Here is a 21049-nt window from a genome sequence, read left to right as displayed (position 1 = left end):
TCTAGACTTGACTTGTTCAAACTCAATAACTAACTCTTAAATTTAAACCCATTTGGTTTCATGGCCTTAGGTGTAGTACCCGTATTTCATATGTCACATTTTTAATGCAAAAAGAGAGAAAGCTTGGTCAGAATTTGTCCCGTCCTAACCTCTAACACCACGTTTTTCGCTAGTCCCTCTTTCCAAGAACCACTAACTTTAGCTCTTCTAACTTTCTTGTCTGTTTTTTTGTATCGTGAATAACTTTCTCTTTTTTAAATTCACAGTTCCTAATTTTTCAAATATCTTAATCATTAATTACTTCTTGTCAGATGTCATCATCAAACTCAACTAATCGGGTCAGTTTTGTGGATGTGATCATCTTCACCGGCTTGGAGTCACTGGGAATCTGTGCGATTCTTGGAAATCTGGCTTTGATCATAGTTCTGCTCAACAATAAGTATTTGCATCGTGCCAGGTAGGCGTCCAAGATAATGGGTCTTCCTAAATTATGAAAACCACCCCATTTTGTGATGACGTAAGCGAAATCGTGTGTGCAACAGTAAATGTCATGTCAGCGAGTGGTGGAAAGTGCGAGATTGAGATGATGAAATCGGATATCGTTTTGAACAGCAAACATTGGAAATAAAAAAAATGATGAAACGTCGTGTATGGCAAAGATTCTCCCACGCAATGAAAATTTTCTGTACAAGAAGGAACTATTCTTTTTTCTGTTCTCTGAATATTATGGGGGTCCAGTCTTGTATAGCAGTTTCATGGGCAGTTCCACCTTTTTTCTAAAGAACCATCCAACAAAATGTGTTTACCCAAGCGTTCCAATTCAAAACGATTATGTGCAAGCATTGATGCTCCAACATGTTTGTTGCAAGTCTGAGGGTGAACAAAAAAAAGAAAACGAACAAAAAGATATCTAGTCAGATGAACAAACAAGAAGACCATGATTACAGTTTCATTCTGATGTTAAACTTGGCTATCGCTGACGTCATCCATGGTTTTGTGACCACGTGCCACTTCTATCCTCCAATTTTACTCAAAGAAATGCATATTGGTGAGATGGCTGTCCGTCTGTTCAACATCGCCGACTGGACGGCTTGGGCGATAACACTGACGTAAGTGGAACGGAATTTATGACCCGCAAAATGGGTTCATTTAACTTTTGATGAGGATGAGTGGGTTTACAGCTTTTTACTGAATGTAAGAATTCCAATTAATATGAACTATACATTACGGAACATTATACATTATAGAACCGCAACATTTTCAGGCACATGTCGGCAATTTGCCTTGATCGGTTAATTGCCATCATTCTATACGGACGCTATAATGTATTGGTAACAGTTCAAAGAATCAAAACATTCAGTATTTCGTGTTGGGCACTGTTTCTCAGTACCAATGTCACGCTATTTTTTCTTCAAGCGTGTTGCATGATTCGGCCACTGGAATCGCTCAACTACTACAGTTTTGGATACGCCGAGAACAGTAAGAGTGGTTTCATAATTTTTAATAAAGTTTAACATATGGATAAGGAAAGGATTCATCGATTTTACTAATTTTACAAATTTCACCGGAATGACATTTCAGGTAACTTCAATGTATATGTTCTGACCTACACACCTGTGGAGATCCTGACTATTTTGATTCTGTCATTCAGTAATCCCATTACACTTGTCCAATTGTACCGTCGACACAAACGAAAAATAGCATTACGACAGTAAGTTCTGATTTCTTAATCATCTGACAAATCGCTTCTCTCTTCTTCTGGCACACTTTTTTTCTTTTTCTCATTCTGCCTAAACACACGTCAATTTGATTTATTTTTTTGATATTCGCACTTTTTTTGCAATTACCGTATAAAAACGCGGTAGTTTTTGGTCTGCATGGTGTTTTCGCATTTTTCAAATTATGAGAGACTTTTAAGGCAAAGGCGAGTCTAAACACATTACTAATACTCACATATTTGATTCAACTCTCACATTTTTTGAGTGATTTATTACATCTCTTACATTTTAAATAATATCTCATATTTTTGTGCACGTAAAGAGTGCAGTGCGTTGTTTCTTATTCAGGCAAGGAACCACAAAGAGTGTCTCCACGTCATCGTCGTCACTTCTGAAGCAACAACGATCACAGTGGCAGAGGTGAGTATAATGTACTTCTACAAATGGTTTTTCGGTACTAACAGTTATTTTCCTATCCGAAATCCTATCGGGAGTGGTTCTTTTTTTCTTTCCTAACTATGTCTTATTTCTTTTTCAACCAATGGAGTTTAGTTTTTGAATTTGTTGGCTTTATCACCTTTATTTATTTCTTACAATATTTACGACCGGGAGTATTCTTGTTACCTTTGAAGTGAAATAAAAAATGGGAAACAAAAAATTTCGATAGAGAAACAAAACTATGCACCTGTTCCCCCCGCTTAATCAACTAGACAGTAGACAACCACAGTCAATTTGCAGGAATGTCAAAAAACGCGACTCGAACGAGCAATCGAGATTCTTTAGGTTGCGTTCAACATTCACTTCTCCGTCTAGAATAGTGTTAGTGGTTCAGTAATCCGTTCAGAAATGCAGAATTGTAACGATGGCATTTTCAGTACCCCCCGCATGCGTACTAATACGGATTTTAGAGTAGTGGAAACTTTCTAACCTTCATTTCCTAACAGCATGACCCCCCACACATTCACAATTTTTTCACTGTTGTTTTTCCTTTTTCCTATATATACAACTGACTCTGACAAACGCATGATTTTTTTTCTTGGAATGAATTTCATTTTCACGGCTTGCAACTCTTTCATTTTCCTCCATATCTAATTGCACATCCTCTCAAAAAAAGCATTTTTATTATCTCCTTGATTTTAAGTTTCGGGCCACGCCGCTTTTTTGCTATCTGTAGTAAAATTCATATTTTAGTTACTATGTAGTAGACATTTATATGAATTTGGATTTGGCTGAATTTTAAAATTTGACTTCCAAACAATTTTTTCACTATATTGAAAATTCCACACACCAAGGTTGAATTGAATGAGTCAAATTTCAAAATTATCCCAATCAAATTCTCCCCTCTCAAAATTTCTCTCTTACAACGCTCCTATTAACAGAGCGAGCACGATGTTGCTGGAAATGTCAATGAAAATGGGCAGTAAGCACATAGCAAATGATGTCCGGGAAATGGCTGCTAGGAGATCCAACCGTCAGCAGCAACGGATCCTGTTGCAGGTTATTTACCTGACGTTGTAACTGAATCAAAACTTTTTTTGATTTCAGATAACAGTTGTCGCTCTAATTTTCTATGCCTACATGTCGGCCTACTATGTTTCATACTATAGCAGATTTCAGTCGATTGCTCTGATGATCTTCAATAGTTACTTCTATTCCATCACTCATATGATCAATCCAGTGATCTATTTCTCATTGAATAAGGAAATGAGAGCACAGCTCAGGTATTCATTGTATCAGGGTACCAGTTTTTAATGTAAATTGGATTATTTTCAGAGAAGCGTTTGTTGATTTCCGAAAACTATTCAGTTGCAAGAAGAAAGACCCATATGGATTTGCAAACAGCTCCACCAAAATCAACCATAGTACCAAAATGACGTAAATAAATTTCTAATCAACAATTCATTGTTCCATTGCCAATTTTTTGCAGAATGGTTAGAGCACAAAGTACATCATGCAGTGAAACATCGCCTTTGTTCTCGTCCAACAATCACTACAAGTAAGTAAAGTAAATTGAATCAAATTTCTTCCGAAAGATTAAATTTCTTCTTTTTTTCGGTTTTTTCTCCACTAATTTCCAATTTTTTTCTTTTTTCAGATCGACAGGCACCACCCAGAAGAATGAGGAAAGATTGTTAGATTCTGTGGAGGGAAGCAGCACTGGAAATGAGTCAGCGGAAATCAGAGCAATTGTTCAGAATGATGATCCATGTAAGGGAATAGAAGATAATGACTAGTGACACTTAATAAAATCTCTAATAGGAAAACATGTCTCTGTTTTACAAAAAACTCTGTCATTTTTCACATTTTTCACCCTTTTCCATATTCCAGCTGACCAATGTTCACTCCCAAAATCGGATATCTACATGACACCTCCAGTCGAAATGCCACCAAACAAAATGGGCGCAAAGGAGAGGTCCACTTTCATCAATCAACTCGTTTCGGTAAACCAGAAACCCAAACAAAGAAAAAATGTTTCAACAATTCGATTTGCAGGCTTTGCAATATGCCAGTAACAAATCATTGGCATCAGTGAAAGGACAAAACGAGGTGGAGGATGAGGACGAATGTGTTGAAGAAGACGGCGACTCATTGCGTGTGCAACCCGTCCTAAGAAAATTGGACAAATCGGCGACTACAAATGACATCAGCAGCATGATCAAACAACGGTTTGTTATTTTCTTATTTTCTATGGGTTTTGTGGGGGCTGCAAGTAAGCATAACATACTTTTGTTTCCAGGTACATCCGGTTTTCCAATACCTTGCAAGTAATTCCTAGAGACACTAGCTTTCATCCAGAAAATCACAGGTAAGAATTTAATAATGAAAAGTAGTCAAAGTTTAATTTTTAGATATGTATCTATGGGAAGTCTGGAAAGAAATTGCTTACTGAATGACATGTCTGGAAACAGTGACTCCACTAGCACGACTGTTCAAAAATCTGTGACCAGGTGGGTAGAGATTCAAGCAACTTACTAGGGAAGGCCATCGAAGGACCGTGGAGGTATAGGACGTGACATGTATCATTAGAGAGTTGAGAAAACGCTGATTCCAAATATAGATCCAGTTTTTTATTTCGTGTTTCTCAAATACTAGGCCTCGGGGGCAAAAACTGAAAATAAATTTCAAATCAGCGTTTTTTCAACTTTCCATTAATGTAGGTCACGTCCTATAACTCCAAGATCACTTGAAGGCCTTCCCGAGTTAATTCAAATCTTTAAAATGTCCCATCATTTTTCTGTTTTAGGCTTCAAAATCTTGAATAGAGCAAACAGGTAACAAAAATCGTATCAAAACTATTATATATTTGTCTTAACATGTTTCTGCAGTGAATTTTCCCCCAGTACTTCTATCAACAGATGTTTAATGTTGTTTTTGCTCAAAAATCTTTTTACTATCAATATATGATTAATACTTTTCAGATCCATCTCATCTAGTTCAAATGTGTTCCGGAATAGCACCACAAATTGCAACGGGGACACCGGACTTCTTCTGGACGATGAATTAGATACAGACTTGGATGAAGAAGAAATTGCTTATCTCTGATATCATCTAACAAATTTTCAATATTAATTTTCAATATTTGACTACTATTAACTCACTTTCATGTTACTCTACCCAACACCTGACTCTTCACGTCAGTTGTTGTTTTCTGTTATCCATTTGATAATTCTCCTAATTGTGTACGCAATCTGTCGCCCACAGAAACAGGATACCACGTGTCAAATCGTATCTCTCCATTTCTATATGGAAACTAAACATAGACAAAAACTGAAACAACATAATTATTTTTATTCACCTGGGTACCAAAACTGAATCTCACAAAATTTTATATGTATTTTCGATAGCATCTGATTTTTTAAGGATTTACATCAAATTCCATATCCCATTTCCTTTCCCGATCTGCTTTTCTCATTTTCTTGCTTTCATTTCATTTTTATTTTCCTGATGTTCTCATTTTGTGATTTATAATTTTCGTGCAATAAAGTTCATTTTCTGATATTTCTAGCACCAGATATTTCGTCACATATCCATCAAAATTTTGTTGCTATCCCTCGCGAGACCCCTTGTTGAAAACACTATGATCGTCATCTCCCACCGCCGCCGCCTCCATCAGTTTTTTCTTTTCTTACTTTCTTCTCGATGTTTCTCTTTCTCTTTCGGGCTCCGTCACGATAAACAATGTATCAAAGGAAGAGCTGATGGAGGAGGAAAACAGTGTAAACTATTTGGAGATTGGCAGAAAAGAGTGATAACGAGAAGGGAGAGAAGATGAAAATGTTGGTTGGAAAACTTTTCGGTGGGGAGATGATAGAGAAAAGATATCATTGACACGATCATCAAATGATACAAAGAACGAAAAAACACTTGTGTATAGTGCAGGTGTCGGGGGTGTGCGGGTACTGGAAGATGAAATTTAATGTTGACGATGAGAGTATTCAGGCCGGTATGTTCAGAAATTTGGTACTGAAATCATGTTGTATTTGGAGAGGAAAATGGTTGTTTGAAAGTTGAAAAATGACAAAAAGAACTACAGTACCGGCTGAAATTATATCATATTTTACCTTTTTCATCTGAAAATGCTCAACTTTGAACGTGTGACGAAGTGAATCAACTTTTCTGTACGGACACTTCCTTGTAGGAATTTTGAGTTGACAGCTAAAAAATTGCACTTTTCTGCTCTGAAATGGGTAGATTTAAAGGAAAAATTACTTTTTCGGTATGTAACTTGCTAGATAGCGTCCGTACAAAAAATTGTCAATTACAAAAAAAGCAGTTCTACTACTGATCTCTACAATTCATATAAATTTCATTTGGTGGGACAGTTAGTTTTACCATGAAACACTTTCAAAATTAGGCATTTTCAACTGAAAAAGGGAAATACGGTTTGTTTTTGTCCGGTACTGTATATCAACATTGTAGTTTCTGCAATATTCATTTGGAAATTTGATTTTAAAAAAAGGTAGAATTATAAACATATAATAAAGAAACGAGCCAGTATATCCGAGCTCAAAAATTTACAGTAAACTTCAATCCTCACAAAACCATAATCAAATACGAGTTCAGAATCGAAATATTCTGCCACCCATAAACCCTATCTCTGTTTTTTTCCACATATCACAAATCTCAAACATCTGCCCACATCTCTCAACATTTTTAACGCTTATCTTCACAGATATCAAATTTCAGGGTCTCGTCGACCGCCGTGACAATTTAGTTGTATTTATTCACACATCATTTCTGTCAACTTGTCAAAAAAAACTATCGAGTTGAAATGATGAGCTCTTGTTTTTTGACCTTCCTCGCTTACGTGATTAAGAAACCGGAAATGTGACATATGGAGATTACATAATATTGCATGCACCATAAGAATCGATTTTTTTCAGATACCAAGATGTCAGCACTTCAGAAAAGCAGTCGAGTAGATGAACTCAGTGAAACAGTTGATAAAGCGGTTAGTTTGAAATTGTATTAACTTTTTGAGTGTATATCAGCATAAAAATTTGTAATATGTACGATTTTGATTTTCGAACCCTCATTTTTTTGAATTCGGTGCGACACCATAAATTTTTTTCTCTCCAGCGCCCATTCACCGAATTGCTCATAACTTGACCCGTTGCCGCCGCCGGGTCCCCATCATCTGAAGCCAATATCTTCTTGTTGCGTTCCGGAGATCTTTTCAATTTTTCTTTCGCCACTTTTCCCCACACTCTCTATCTCTCCTCTGTATTCTATCAATCTCGGCCAACGCAATTGGTAGGAAGAATCATTACAACACGCGGTCGACGGTTGAAAAGAGCAGCTATCTGTGTGGGAATCGTCAGAGAGACCCAAAGATTCAGAATAGGGAGGCGGGATACGGGGCGGCTGTTGCCACCTCGAGCGATTCTCTTCATACACATCAGTTGTGACATTCGTTGGCAGCAGGCGACTCCATACTTCAAATTAGAAGAGTGTCAGGTCCAACAACAGGTCCCAACCTCGTTTTATCACTTTTTAGTTTTATCGATTCTCTTTTCTTCCTATTTTTCTACCATAATTTTTCTGGTACTCAGTTTTTATTTTCAGATGAGTGAGGAAGCCGGAGAGGACGCACAACGTAAAGCCGCCGAGCGCGAGGCCAAGAAGGCCGAGGTGCGCAAGCGTCTCGAAGAGGCCGGAAACAAGAAGAAGGCCAAGAAGGGATTCTTGACACCAGAGCGTAAGAAGAAGCTCCGTGTAAGTTAAACTGTAATCCGTTTTAGTTTACTAACAATTCTCGAATTTCAGAAGCTGTTGATGGTCAAGGCTGCCGAAGATCTCAAGAGACAGCAATTGCTCAAGGAGCAAGAGAGACAGAAGGCTCTTGCCGACAGAACTGTCCCACTTCCAAATGTTGACTCCATTGAAGATAAGGAACAACTCGAGAAGATCTACAACGACCTTTGGTCTCGTCTCACCCAGCTCGAGGAGGAGAAGTACGACATCAACTACGTCGTCTCCCAAACCGAATCTGAAATCAACTCCCTCACCATTGAAGTCAATGATCTCCGCGGAAAATTGTGAGTTTCTAGATATAGTTCTGATTCTCATTCCAATCTGATTTCAGCGTCAAGCCATCCCTCAAGAAGGTGTCAAAGTACGACAACAAGTTCAAGAAGAGCGCCGAAACCAAAGCCGGAGCCAAAGAAGATTTCCGTTCCAACCTCAAAATTGTCAAGAAAGACGTCATGGAAGCCATCACCAACGTCGTACGTTCATAATTAGTTTTAACCTTCCTAACACTTCACTTTTCAGAAGAAGAAGGACGACAAGCCAGACTGGTCCAAGAAGAACAAGGAGGCCAAGACAGAGGAGGCTGCTCCAGCTGCCGCCGCAGAGCCAGAGCCAGTGGCCGAAGAGCCAGAGGCCGCTGATCCAGAAGCCGGTTGGTTTGACCATCTTTTGTATCTTAATACTAATTTATAATTTTCAGAGGAAGAAGAGGGAGAGAAGGAGGAGGAGGAGTAAGCTGGATAGCTGCTGCCCAACTTCCTCATGCACATCGCCAACATCATCATCCAAATCAACGTCATCAAACCTAACTCTATGCGCTAACATTTATTCTGTAGCTTGTAAAGTTTTTCATTTTCTTTCATTAATGGGTCCCGGACATCTTATAACCGATAACGTGTGCGCAAATAAATTCTTGATGGTCAATTGTTGTGTTTTGTGGTTCTGAGAAATTTGAGCAGGAAGTGTCTGGTGATAAGTGATAGGTGAGATGTGGGTGGACAAGTGGAGAAAGGATCAGTGATCGCAATACTAAAAATAACAGACAACATGAGGAGACATATGATTCGTGACACTTGTTAAAACATTGAAAGTGGTAAGGAACAGAAAAATATGATTATCAGAGAACACGTCAAAAAATGAAACCAATTAGCAAAAACTGTCAAAATTGTTTTCAAGGATGTCCAGATAGTAAGATTTTCAAAAAAAGACATTATAAACAGTTCAAGAAATGTTTCCTTTTAGTATTTCAGCTTGTATTGTGGAAAAACCTCCAACCTTTTCAATTTTCCAAAAATGAGGTTATAACGTTTTACACCCTCACTTATGGTACAAATACATGTCACTTGAAAAATAAGAACCTCAAAACAAGTGACTTTAGGTTCAATCTGCAACATAACACTAGAAAACTGACCATGCCGTAACTTCCCTTCTAAACATCTGACTCAAAGTGTAAATCTCTCAACTGAAAACCAGTTTCACACGTGAAAGTTTTCATAGTTCCACATTATGTCATCAAATATGATCGAGGCGGCAAAAACCAACACCACGTTCCAAAGAAGCAGGCTGGGTACACTTGTGATCCAATTATCTTCGAAAATTTTGATTTTTGAGTACAAATGTATTAGACTACATGTTTCACATGATTTTTATATTTTAAAACTTCCTTCCGCTTTATTGATAATTAGTCTCTCATGCACACGTCACGAAATTTTCGTTATGTGTGCATCATTGTTTAAATTTTTATCTGTAAACGGAATGCCACTTTAATCAAATTTTTCTTCCTTATAAGTGTTGCAATTCAATATTTACATTGCAATTAGCACATTTTCTATTCTTCGACCGTACAGTTGTATCGCTCTCTCTCAATCTCTGTCCCAGTATAAAGCAGATTCCTAATCTCCTTCAACGTGGAGATGTCGTTGAGCGCGCGTACACCGTTTTCCCTCCCATCTGACCTGCATTTACTCGCACATACATATGCCTACTGGCCCCTTCTGACGGGTACAGCAAATGCGCTCCAATAAGAATATTATTTATTTTCTCTGAAAAACCACGAAATCAGATGCTTCTTGATGAAATTTTGTGATTTTTTCGTCGTCAGATTTTTTTTTATCGTATTCTTCATCTTTTCATCCCAAACTTTACTAGCTTTCAGGAAAAATGAAAGCGACACAGTGCATATTTTTATTGATTTTCTTGGAGGTCGTCAAAAGTCAATTACCTCAAGTAATACCGGCAAAATGGGATGTGATGTACGGAAAAGAAACTGGAAAGAACATGTCGCTGACTATATTTCGATTCAAAGTTGAAGAAAAGGTACGTTTTTCAAAATTGAGAGAATTCAGCGAGAAATAAATTGAAAATACTCGTTTTCAGTACTCAGTGGCAAGGATAATCATGAGTTGCAACGAAAGCACCGAGCACAACCCTCTACTAGCGGTCTTTCGAGAGAAACTGGCTGTATTGAGCTTACAAGTGAGTATTTTTGGTTGAAAAGTTTGAAAAATGTGGTTCCGTCTGAAATCTACTGAATTTTGTGGTAAAATCTGTATCTAAAGCTCCTAAACTGATGGAACATCAGCCGCAAGACTCTCTCAGTTAAGTATGGATGTTTCCAGGTACCCCTGATTGTCGACAACTACGAATATAGCCAAGTCGCCCGGACACTATGCCCGTTTACCGAGTATAAAGAAGGAGAAGCGTTCACAGTGGAAGTTACAAGTGCTCAGCCGGTCCGTTACAACTTCCGTGCAGAACTTGTCAAGAATTTTTTTTTGTAGTGAGTTTACCCGGACGCCAGTGCTCAAATCTTATCTTTTCCTTTAATTTCAGCAATAATGGGAAGCGACTAGTGACAGCAAGTGCGTCTGAACCGGTGTACCTACGTTATGATATTCCGGATGATGTAGATTCAGTCGCCGTTCACGTCGATTCAAACTCCACAACGTGCATGACGGTTTCAGTGCAAAAAATCGGGTGTCCAGTGTTTGACCTACCGGACAACGTGAATTCGATGGGACTACATCAGACAATGACGACATCGGCAACTATTCCTGTTGAGGTAAATTGAAAAAAATCAAAAATCCATACCCGGGCCGAAACGGGCTGACGGCCGGGACTAAGTCGCTTCTAACAGAGTTTTCTAAGCTGAAGAATATATCAAAATGTAGTTCACAGCGAGATCTTTGGCTTTGACTTACTACAGGCCGGATGGCAAATTGTTAGTATACCATCGGGCGAGAAAAGTGCCAAAAAACGCAACAATGGCGAAAAACACCACTCTAGCCCGTTAACGATTAGCCATCCAGCTTGTAGTAGATCTCGCCATAGATATCGCTGAGATATACATTTGGGTATATTTTTCAACTCATAAAACTCAGTTCTAAGCGAATTACGCGCCGGATCGTATCATCCCGTTTCAGCCCAGTTGAAAAATCTGCAAAAATCATCCGGATTCACTAGTATTCTCTTTCAGAAGTCCCGGATGTCCAGTTTCTACGTAGTTTTTGTGGTCAACACCAACGACGACTTGTGTTCGGAGATTATGAGCATCAAACCTAACCGTGAGTCACCGATTCCTTTTAAAAAATCGAAAAATGAGTCAAATTTCCGGCCCGACCAAATTCCCACTCCGAATGAAAGCTTTCAATGTAACAATCGAATCCTCAATGAAAAGTGAGTCGTGTTCTGTTTACTAAAACTGCAAAAAGTATTCATTTACAGTTTTCGACTACACAATTCCAATTGTCTTCTGGGCTTGTGTCCTTCTGCTGGTCACTATCGTGGTTTTCGTCTACCACTACTTCGACGGGATTTGGGAACGAAGATTTTTGTCAAGAGCGTACACCCATTTGGAGGATGGTGAGTTGAATAGCTGAAAAATAACCTGAATTCAAATATTCCAACATTCCAGATGCACAAGAAGAGCGGATTAGAGATTTCTACGATTTCAAGCGAATGTCAGAGGATGATGACTTGAAGGACTACGATCTGCTTACGGATTGCAAAGATATGATGGTCGTGAGAGCAAAGGTAAGCTATTTCCTACCGGACACATTGAAAAATTGTGACGGATTTCAAACAAATACGATTTCAGGCGAGCCTCACTGTCGCAGACCTATCAATGACTCCATATGAGCTACGAGAACAGAAGTATGATGTATATAAAATGTGAGTTCGATGGATACTAATTTTTTTTGCTTATAAACCTATTACAGTGCTCTCGCCATCATCGGAATCTTCTACAATATCACAGTCCTCCAGCTGATCATCAGTAAAGCAGGAAGTCTTCGACAGTCTGGTGACTTGGACGAATGCACGTTCAACTTCCAGTGCGCGAGACCTCTCTGGTATTTCGTGGCTTTTAATAATGTTGTTAGGTGAGATTTATTCATTTGGAAAAACTAATGGCTTCATGATTTCAGTAATGGTGGATACGTGTATTTTGGATTATTGATTATTGTGATGAACTATTGTCGTGAGAGGAGTTTCCGACGACTGTTTGCAGTACAACCAGCGCTAGCTGAAGTGAGTTTTCATATTATTATAAATGCTTTGAGAAAAAGGTTGAACAGTACGTCTAGATGAGCGATAGTCGGTCACTTAAAACAAGCAAAACCTCTCGCAACAGACAAAACATTTGCGAAATGTAAGAAAACCACAAAAGTTTACTCAAAAGTTATCTGAATCTGCAACAATTGATGTTTTTTTTTAATTGACTTCCAAAGCGCATTTCACCTGTTACAAAAAAATTCACTCATGATATTCAATTTTCAGTTTTGTTTTTTAAATTTAGAGTTGAAATTCATCCACTTTCTGTTTCCTAAGCAATTATTGGTCGTATTACCCATGAATTAAACAGCGACATTTTACATTTAAAAGCGAAAACTCCCGGTGTTTTGAAAATTGTGAGGAATCGGAGTCACTTTACTTGGAAGCTTGGCTGATATGAAAAAATATGTCTAAACTTCGCTATAATGCTAGAATTACTTATTGGTACGACACAATACTTAAACTTGACCTAAAGTTATTTTCATCGCACATTTTACCACAATCAAAAGAGTTTTGTTTGAAAAAATAAAAAATTGCGCCAAGATTCTCAGATCTCGCGCACCACTTCTCCTTTCACCAACAACATTCCTTATTCCAGAGATACGGACTTCCTCAACACAGTGGACTTATGACTGCAATCGGATTGGCTGTCATCATGGAAGGGATCTCATCTGCAACATACCACGTCTGCCCGAATAACATCAATTATCAGTTTGGTAAGTTTTTTAGTTATCTCAATCCTCATAATAATTACCATTTTTCTTTTTTCAGACACTGCTTTGATGTACGTCATTGGAATGCTCGGCAAGCTGAAAATCTGGTCGCTTCGTCATCCGGATATGGTTGTTAGCGCCTACCACGCATTTGGATTTCTCGGGATATTCCTCATGGCGGCTATTGCGGGAGTGGTAAGCCTTAAACCTAGCTAAACAAGACAAACATTGATTTTTTCAGTATGTTCACAACATGATTTTCTGGATTATGTTCTCTATCATCTATATTGGATCAATGATGCTGATTAGCTTGGAGTTTTATTTCAAAGGAATCTGGACCCTCAACATCCGGGAGCTTCGAAACTCTGTCCGCATGGCTTGGGCCTCCTCGAGACGGTTGTCATGCATCATGCCAGCCTATAAAGCACGTTTCTTTGTGATTCTGATGTTAAACATAGTAAATACTGCAGTGTGAGTTGATTTCCAAAAGATTCAAGTGTTCAAACTTGTTTTTTCAGAGTTGTTTACGGACTTGAAGCTCACCCCAAGGATTTTCTCTCGTTCCTTCTCATACCGTTCATTGGGAACCTGTTCATCTACATCATTTATTACATTTTGATGAAGGTAAGAAAAAATAAGTGATGAATGTCGGACATCATGTGATTCCAGATGATCTACCGAGAGAAGATTCCAAAAAGAGCGCTGGCTCTCCTTTTTGCCGCAGTTATCTCATGGACATGTGCCGGAATTCTGTTCAATCAACGAGTTTCGGATTGGAGTGTGAGTTTTTTGCAACATGATTTTTGTAATCCAATAATCTAGCATAGTGAATTATGATAGAAACAAGATTACCGGTGTTGAATAATTCTTGAAAATCGTTATGCATGATGAAATATTTATAGTAGTTTATAGTTCTAGTAGTTAATTCAAACATGAAATCATTCTCAGAATTTAGACACCAGTAATTTATTCGTGTCTTATCTAGACAAGGTTAAAAATTGACGTGTTCCAACTTCAGTACTGTTTTCGAAAACAGATATTTGACCTCTAAAAACAGAACACCGAAAAAAAACTAAAAACCAATTATTATATTTCAGAAAATGCCTGCAATATCCCGAGAACTCAATAAGCCCTGCATATTCCTGAACTTCTATGACAACCACGACATTTGGCACCTCTCATCTGCATTCGCGATTTTTTTCTCCTTCACCGCAATCAATGTCATCGATGATGACCTGATGTTTGTGGTGAGGAACACTATTAGAGTTTTCTAATATTTTAAAAAAATCAACTGTAAAAATTGTAAAGCTTGTATTACTTTGTATTACATCACTACTCACGTCATTTTTTTCTATCATTTTCCTTAATTTTCCTTCATTTTTCATTGTTAATCGTCTTTGACTTTCATTCCCTCCCGATTACTGTAACTTTCATGTGTCTTTCCCCCTCTAAACAATACATGTACTGGAAAGTGGTCGTATTAATTCTGGTCAGTTTTTCTGTAATTCTGTAAATTATGCTAACTGTCATGTAAAACTTTTTTTCTTGTGCTAGGATAAGATCACTAACATGGAATGTATTTTGAATGCTACCCCTAAAGTACTGATTTTTTTCGCTCATTCAATAAGTTTTCTCTAGACAAAATGGCTCATAGAGGCTTTTCCTGTGACGTGACCTCGTTTTTGAGAAATTGAGATTTTTCAAAAAATGCAATTTTTTCGAAAAATTTTTTTCATTAATTTTTTTCATTATTTTACCGGATTGTTCAAAAAATAGGCTTTGCACATAATTGTAGGAAATTTTATGTAGTATTTGACAAAAGTATGAAACTCATGAAAAAATAATTTTTTGATCCTGAAAAAGGTAAAAATGTGACACCCTCCAAAAAAAAATGTTTTTTTTCGAGGTCGGCAGAGGTGACATACATATGATAAGAAAGTACAACTTATGTGGATTATTTTTTCATATAGCACTATAATCGCTTCCAGTTGAAAATTAAAGAAAAATTGCTGTGAAAATTTTCATTTTTCAAAAAAATGTGACATGTCGGAAATAAGTTCGAATTTCTAATATTGTCCAAGCTCCTAATCAAATTCAATAAAAATAACAATTTTCAGATTATGTTCCACCATTTTCGAACAATGATTCACATCCGTGTTAACTTCTCTTGTCATAACACTCGTTCAAAGATTGCAATTTTTCTCATGTGAAAAAAGTTCAACAGCTTATAACTCCACTGAAACTAATGGAAACAGGCTCAAAAAAACAGAGCATCTCAAAAAATTATTGAATTTTGAAAATCATATTTGGGATGTTTTTAGAAAACTTCAGTTTTAGAGGAGTTATGAGCAATTGAATTTCCACCACATCAGAAAACTTGCAAGTTTTGAGCGAGTGTTATGACAAGAGAAGTTAACAGGGATGTACTTTCTTTTCTGAAAATAGTGAAACATAATCTGAAAATTGTTATTTTTATTGAATTTGATTAGGAGCGTTGACAATATTAGAAATTCGAACTTATTTCCGACATGTCACATTTTTTTGAAAAATGAAAATTTTCACAGCAATTTTTTCCTTAATTTTCAACTGGAAGCGACTATGTTGCTATATGAAAAAATAATCCACATAAGTTGTACTTTCTTATCATATGTATGTCACCTCTGCCGACCTCGAAAAAAAAAATTTTTTTTTGGAGGGTGTCACATTTTTACCTTTTTCAGGATCAAAAAATTATTTTTTCATGAGTGTCATATTTTTGTCAAAAACAACATGAAATTTGCTACAATTATGTGCATAAGTAATCTTTTTTTTTTTTTTTTTCGAAAAAATTGCATTTTTTGAAAAATCTCAATTTCTCAAAAACGAGGTCACGTCACAGGAAAAGCCTTTATGGGCCATTTTGTCTAGAGAAAACTTATCGAAAGAGCGAAAAAAATCAGTACTTTAGGGGTAGCAGTCAAAATACATTCCATGTAAGTAAGTTGTTTGGTATGTTATGCCATATCTTCCTGAATCTATTCATTTTGTGTCATTTTTTTAAACATTTCTTACGTAATAAAGATATGAGTTTATTTACGACAATAGTTGGTTAATTTTCCCGTGGGGAAACAGAAACAAATATCTAAGAGATCGTTCTGAACAAAGAAGAGAAGAAAACGGAGTAATTTTTGTGTGGGTGTTCAATTTGAGAAGTACAGCAAGACGTGTGTTGTTTCTGGCGTCAACATAAAGGAGAAGAAGGCGTTAGATGCGATTAGTGCTCTCAGATTACTTATTAATGTCGAGATTAGTGAGCCAATCAGCGACTCGGCATGAGGCAGCTTCCTTTGCTGACGGTGGTGGTTGTGGCTTGCCTTGTTCTGTCATGAAGTTTGCTGGCAGTTCCGCAGATGATGATGGAGTCTCGTACTTGGTGGAGAGCTCGGTGACTGAAATTTTAAAGGTTATATGTTTAAAATCTAGGGGAAGGCTCAATATTTTCTCAATTTACCTGAAAGACTGCGAGTAAGACGCTGAGTTGTGTCCATTTGACAGTCGTTCTGAGCAACCTCTGGCAACGAGAATTGAGAGCAAGTCTTTGGATCGAGATCGAGACGCTCATTGTTCTGAAAAACGGCTTAATGAAAAAATTGAAAAAATCAAAAAAGAATTGCATCGACCGGGAATCGAACCCGGGCCGCCCGCGTGGCAGGCGAGCATTCTACCACTGAACCACCGATGCTTATGAACATTGGGGTGGTGATCAGTATAGGAGGGGAGCGTGTGTGGCTGTTTGTTGTTTGTCGGCCGCCACAACTTTTTGTCAACAATGATATCACAAAACATGGAAAAGTGAAAGAAAACGAAAGGAAATGGTTTTTGGCTTACTGTACCACTTTTTGAGTCAGTCTTACTAGTTCTCGTGTTTTTACCTGAACTTGGACGTTGATGCTCCAGAACGATGACAGAAGACTTGGTTTTGAGGCGGAAGTGCTCTCAATCGTCAAAAGGTCGTTTCGATGAATGTGCATCATGATGACTGATGAGACGAATGACTGGCGGGACTGCAAATGGAGCAAACACAAATGAATGGGTGTCTGTGGGAGTCCCGGTTAACCGAAGAGCACAAAATGAATGAAAGAAAGAGGGGGGAAGGAGGGACTGAATTCGATTAACAGAAACGAAAGGACCAAAAATGGAGCGCAAAAACCGAACCGCGACGAAATGAGGGAGAAAAGCCAAGTTACTAGGTTTCGCCTGATCTTCGTCGGGATCTGGAAGAAAATGTTCTTTTTTTGCAATTGGGAAGATTAGGTGGGAAGATAATCCAAAATAAAGAAAGATGTTCGGAAAAGGAGGATGACAGAATAAAATGGAATTAGTTCTGTTTCTTTGTGTTCGGTTGGAAAACAAGGTTTTTTTTCGTCTTCAACTTCCGGAATGTTAGAACAGAATTATGAATATTTGGGTACTGTAGAATCAGAAAAAAAAAACATAAAAATCAAAGTGTTATCTTCCAACAATCGACTAAAATTTGAAAACGGAAAATACGAAATTGCTAGTGATAACAAAGACCTGGTAACCGATGTAATTTATGGTATGCTTTGGTTGTTATGGCATCTGCATTCGAAATATAAAAATACATAATTTTCCTAATAAGTAGAGACTCGCAAAACACAAACCGACATACTGTAATGCACACTTTCAATTGCAGCTAATTACGTCGAAAGTATCGGACTATTTTCATAATTTTGATTTGGGACAAGGACTGAGAATAAAGAATAACATATCAGAAACCTGTCAGAAAAATTTCTGACGCTTTGATCTCCTCAAAAATGTAAAGAATGTCATGCTCTATCAGGATCCCCATTATTTTCGGAGGGACAATGAAAAAAGGAAAAACAAAACAACAAAGCAATTATTAGAGACTCCTGGTTAATTCTCAAGGAAAAGTCACATCGAATCTCAATTCTCGTCATAGCTTTTTGCTCTTCGTCCGCCTGACTGACGCCATGAGCCCATAGATAAATAAATAAGTGAAGAGAAGAAAGAAGGGGGAGAAAATAGGAAATGGAGACGTGCCCCGTCCGAAGATGGTCATTATTTTGGCATTTGAGATTGATGTAGAGTTGAGAGAGAAAAAATACACTTTTGATTCTGGTTTTGCAGTTAGAAATGTATTACTTTGTGGATTTTTCATTAGGAGCACGTCATGACTCCGTCAACTTAACTTGTGATGTTACAAGAACTTATGAACTTACTATTGGAATCAATTATATACTTACGTTCTTTCATACACATATGAAAAGTTAGTATCACTAAAAGTATAGACCTCAATTCTCTCATGTTACGTCAACGCATTCTGACTTGCACTTTTCAGACGGTGACAAAAATGACTACAAGAAGAATTTGAGATTGTCTGGACTCGTGATTATTTGTAAGATATAATGTACAAATACGAAGCTAAGGATACAATTATACTCGATTATTCGTGGATTACTTCGGAGCTGACTCGAATATCATTTGAGAAATCAGAAAATGGGGACTAAATAAGTCAGTATAAACTAAAAGAGATTTCATTGGACTACTGTCAAATTTCAAGCTGAAAGATTAATTAATCATGATCCGTCTTTGATGTTACTGTATTGCTGATGAATACGTTCAACAAGATTGTTACATCCCTACAATCACTGTAAAATAGTTTCCTAGACACTAGCCAAAACATGATTAGAACATACAGAAAAGAGAAAAAAAATTAAACTCGGCTTTTTTTGAATTACTACCAAAACGTTCGGCCCGTATTCAAAAAATGTGCACAATTTGTCACTACTTTTTGCTTGTTTTTTTTTTGAAATTTTTATTAAAAAATAGTCTTTTTTTTTCTCATTTCAAATTTGAAATCCACTACGTCATTTTATTTGAACACTACTCAAAACTGAATGGGAACACATGAAAAATAATAATTTTGAAGAGACAAGTAGCGCACAATAAATTTATCATTCTTTCCCTCCTCCCTCACATTTTTAGTGAATAGGGAAAAAATACATCACTCAGTAGAAAAAAGATGAACAAACAAGAGAAAGATGTACAAAACATATATATCTATAGAAATTTTCAGAAGGAGAATAGGGAAAACATTGTTTTTCCAAATTTTTTCACAGCTTGAAAGCTATCTAAAAAAGAAAATAGAAAACTTGGGAGACATTCACATACATCATTGCTTCCTCATCCGAAATCCGATAAATTTCCGCTCAAAAAAGAAATTGCGGAGAAAAATTGACGACGCAACTTGTGTCCGCTTCTCAGCTTTTTTTCCTGCTGGGAAGAATCTAATGTGTTAAAAATGTGAAAATGCAATAAATGGACAAGATCTAACATCAAAAACAATAGTTCCAACTGCAACTAACATAAAAAACTAACATAAGAATTTCTGAGATGGTCTGCACTAGTTTGTTTCGAGAGGAGCGTGTTACTGAGTACTACAAATTTGGTATCACATTTCTCTTACGTTAAAGAAATCTAGTCGTTAACCTCTAGGAGGAAGTGCAATTCTAAGAGTCTAATTTTGACAGGAAAGTGTCGTATTCGATTTCAGCACTGAATGTGAGTGCCCTATCCTATTATACAAAAGTGTTACGTCGTCGGAACGAAGTTTAAGTTGTGAAAATTGGAATAGTGTCGGGAAAACAGGAAAATAGAAAATTGTAGGGTGCCAAAAAGGCAAACTTGAAATGTTCTGGGAAACGACGAAGGAAAGTGGTTTCTCACAAGAAGTTTCCTTTCACTCACTCAAAATGCGACAGCAGGTAATATATTTTCATGTCTCTCGCTTCTTACTCTATAATTATAACCCAACGGAAACGAGTGACGGGGAGAGCTGAGAAAATGGAGAAAAAAGGACTGGGGGCATGTCAAATTGAGGGGGGGGGGACCGAAAGAAACGGATAGAGAGACGGAAAAAAGCGAAGGGGACAACGAAAAAAGTTGTTTTTCCTTGGTCTCGGGTTTTTTCGTCTTCGTGTTGCCGTCAAAGCCAAATTAGAGATAGAGAAATTGGACAAGGATTTTTTTTCATTTTGCTGGAATTTGAAATGAGGGGGAAATGAGTTTGGTTAGGGAAAGAATGAAAATGTTCCCTGTAAGATTAGGCACCAGTGTTGTTTGATATGTTTACATCTTTAAAAGGAAAAGAATGTCCATCCAAATTTCGGTGACAGGTTAAAATAGGATTGTGAAAACGAAAACAAGATGAAGTGAATGAAGAGAGACCTAATTTGCGTATTGAGTAAGCAACATGAACAGAACCTTGAGCCCCCCCCCCTTTCTGTCCCACTAAATCCATTCACTGGAGTAGCAGAAGAAAAAGAAGACGGCTTCGACGGGGGGACGTCTTCGCATACACTCTTCTCCCAACGTTCTCACGTTTACGACAAATATCTGATTATGTATGTGCCGTAGCTGCGCGAGAGGACTCGAGGCTGGAGTTTGTGGCAGGATGGAGGCGAGCACCGAGCGGCACCAGGGGCAACTTGAAAAATTATGGGGTTGGAGTAATATATATATATATATATGTATATATATATAAAGGATGTGAATGTTGAAAAAGAATGCCGCCTTTTCGAAGAAGAACGGGAAAACGTTAGGTGTTAGGAGTTTGATTCAGTTATTTGTAAAATATCATACAATTTTACCGTAAAACCTGTAATAGAGACGCGCCTAGCAATACATGTTCGCAGCGGTACGTCTTTGTTCCCAGAGGAGTTATCAAAAAGTTGCAAACTGAGAAAATATAGCTTTATATTCGTAGAATATTTCTTCAGTTGAAAATTGTTTTAT

The 21049-nt window shown here is 37.4% G+C and overlaps 4 protein-coding genes across 4 annotated transcripts; 3 read left to right on the top strand and 1 right to left on the bottom strand.

Annotated features, from left to right (window-relative positions):
* Window positions 1–311: 311 nt before the first annotated feature.
* On the top strand, window positions 312–5261 carry GCK72_025236 (uncharacterized protein; the record flags this gene model as incomplete). Its single annotated transcript, XM_003093347.2, has 15 exons — window positions 312–457; window positions 915–1109; window positions 1265–1479; window positions 1582–1711; window positions 2067–2138; window positions 3098–3215; window positions 3264–3439; window positions 3492–3593; window positions 3646–3714; window positions 3814–3926; window positions 4047–4159; window positions 4212–4384; window positions 4456–4524; window positions 4568–4666; window positions 5138–5261. 15 exons carry the CDS (start codon window positions 312–314, stop codon window positions 5259–5261), a joined length of 1914 nt encoding a protein of 637 aa, XP_003093395.2.
* Window positions 5262–7110: 1849 nt separating this feature from the next.
* On the top strand, window positions 7111–8705 carry GCK72_025235 (uncharacterized protein; the record flags this gene model as incomplete). The annotated part of the gene is made up of 6 exons (XM_003093342.2): window positions 7111–7170; window positions 7785–7934; window positions 7986–8257; window positions 8305–8446; window positions 8493–8622; window positions 8671–8705. The coding sequence occupies 6 exons, from the start codon at window positions 7111–7113 to the stop codon at window positions 8703–8705; spliced, it is 789 nt and encodes a 262-aa protein (XP_003093390.2).
* A 1425-nt stretch (window positions 8706–10130) lies between these two features.
* Window positions 10131–14508, top strand: GCK72_025234 (uncharacterized protein; the record flags this gene model as incomplete). The annotated part of the gene is made up of 16 exons (XM_053736248.1): window positions 10131–10286; window positions 10347–10445; window positions 10589–10749; window positions 10803–11031; window positions 11446–11533; window positions 11694–11831; window positions 11884–12002; window positions 12067–12140; window positions 12188–12349; window positions 12395–12497; window positions 13120–13237; window positions 13293–13429; window positions 13476–13705; window positions 13753–13858; window positions 13904–14014; window positions 14332–14508. 16 exons carry the CDS (start codon window positions 10131–10133, stop codon window positions 14506–14508), a joined length of 2208 nt encoding a protein of 735 aa, XP_053579814.1.
* A 1993-nt stretch (window positions 14509–16501) lies between these two features.
* GCK72_025233 (uncharacterized protein) lies at window positions 16502–17247 on the bottom strand (the record flags this gene model as incomplete). Its single annotated transcript, XM_003093338.2, has 3 exons — window positions 16502–16662; window positions 16725–16839; window positions 17146–17247. The coding sequence occupies 3 exons, from the start codon at window positions 17245–17247 to the stop codon at window positions 16502–16504; spliced, it is 378 nt and encodes a 125-aa protein (XP_003093386.1).
* Window positions 17248–21049: the final 3802 nt, after the last annotated feature.

This window comes from Caenorhabditis remanei, chromosome X, assembly GCF_010183535.1.
Source record: "Caenorhabditis remanei strain PX506 chromosome X, whole genome shotgun sequence".
NCBI classification, from domain to species: domain Eukaryota; kingdom Metazoa; phylum Nematoda; class Chromadorea; order Rhabditida; family Rhabditidae; genus Caenorhabditis; species Caenorhabditis remanei.
Note: the sequence above shows the minus strand (reverse complement) of the source record. Positions and strands in the feature narration are given on the sequence as shown.